At 38.9% G+C, this 1,248-nt stretch overlaps 1 protein-coding gene across 1 annotated transcript in view; it reads right to left on the bottom strand.

The window, feature by feature from the left end:
- Window positions 1-436: 436 nt before the first annotated feature.
- LOC105625753 (semaphorin-2A) overlaps window positions 437-1,248 on the bottom strand; it is a 51,719-nt gene continuing 50,907 nt past the window's right edge. The window contains exon 11 of the mRNA XM_012207073.1: window positions 437-511. Coding sequence (XP_012062463.1) covers window positions 437-511 — 75 coding nt within the window. The remainder of the gene's footprint in view (window positions 512-1,248) is intronic.

Below are 1,248 nucleotides of genomic sequence, written 5' to 3'. Positions count from 1 at the left end.
ATATATATATATATATATATATATATATACACATATATATATATACACGTAACGGAAAATCAGATGCGCGATGAGAACGGAACTGGAATGTTCTCGCGGGTCACCGATCGCCAATAAACTCGATAGTCACTCGCGATCGGCAGCGCCGACGAGAAGCTCTCGGGCACCATAGCACGTGGATAGCAGTATACACGATCGATCATACGTTCTTCATACGTTTTATTCAGTTTACTGGTTCGCGAATCGCGGACCGATTTCAGTCACTTAAGAATCCTCAAGTGACCAGCGGGCCAAGCGCGGTGGCGTGACCGGCCAACAAGAAGGCCAGGCCGATCCAACCGGTCGTGGTCCAGCCGCGATTCCTTGGCGGGACGCTTATGCGTATCATCGTATCATCGTAATCTCGGCTCGACGAGGGACCCAATGATCGGCTCCATCAGACGAGGGGCGTGCCGTACACCTCGTTCGTGTGTAAATTCTGATTGCTGTCGTTCTGCCTCGAGGCGCATTGCTGCAACAGAGAAAGCACGTCGATGCTATAAAGGGAGTTGCATCTCGATTCTCGAATGTATTGTATTAAACAACATTGTTGCCTCGTATACTGTGTACCACGTGTTCGAAACTAGAGATGATCGCTACGCTGCGTGAAATCAATTCGCGTAAGTAAATATAAATAAATTTCACAATCATGACTGATTTTAATGCAGTATATATTCATGTAAATTATAAGAGATTATTATGAACTCATCCGTCATGATATACGATATAATAAAACATTAATGATCGCCTTAATATGAGCGCAAATATTTATATAGAGTAAACGCGTAAAATCGGCTAACCACATTAATAATTCTGTCGTGCAAATTATATTGGTTTTGTTTTATACGCTAAGAGTTGTCGTTGCGTAATACATAAAAGATTACGAACGATTTTGAACAATCACAGAGTAATTCTCATTTGCCGGCTATCAAATGCAATTATATTTATCGATACACATTATCGATTTACAGCTATACGCCCGTAGATATATTTTCCCACAATAAACTTTATCTCATATCGAGTAATTTCATGATAAATATTTAATTTTCGTCCATCCGTTTCGATGCATATAAAGATAACTGAATATACGTAGAATTTGCTGAATTGTACATCGTTTTGCAATGCAAAATTTGAATGGCTCGATTACGGTTTATGACAATCCCATATATATATATATATATATATATATATATATATATATATATATAG

This window comes from Atta cephalotes (assembly GCF_000143395.1).
Source record: "Atta cephalotes unplaced genomic scaffold scaffold00003, whole genome shotgun sequence".
NCBI lineage: Eukaryota > Metazoa > Arthropoda > Insecta > Hymenoptera > Formicidae > Atta > Atta cephalotes.
This window is presented reverse-complemented; position numbering and strand designations above follow the sequence as displayed.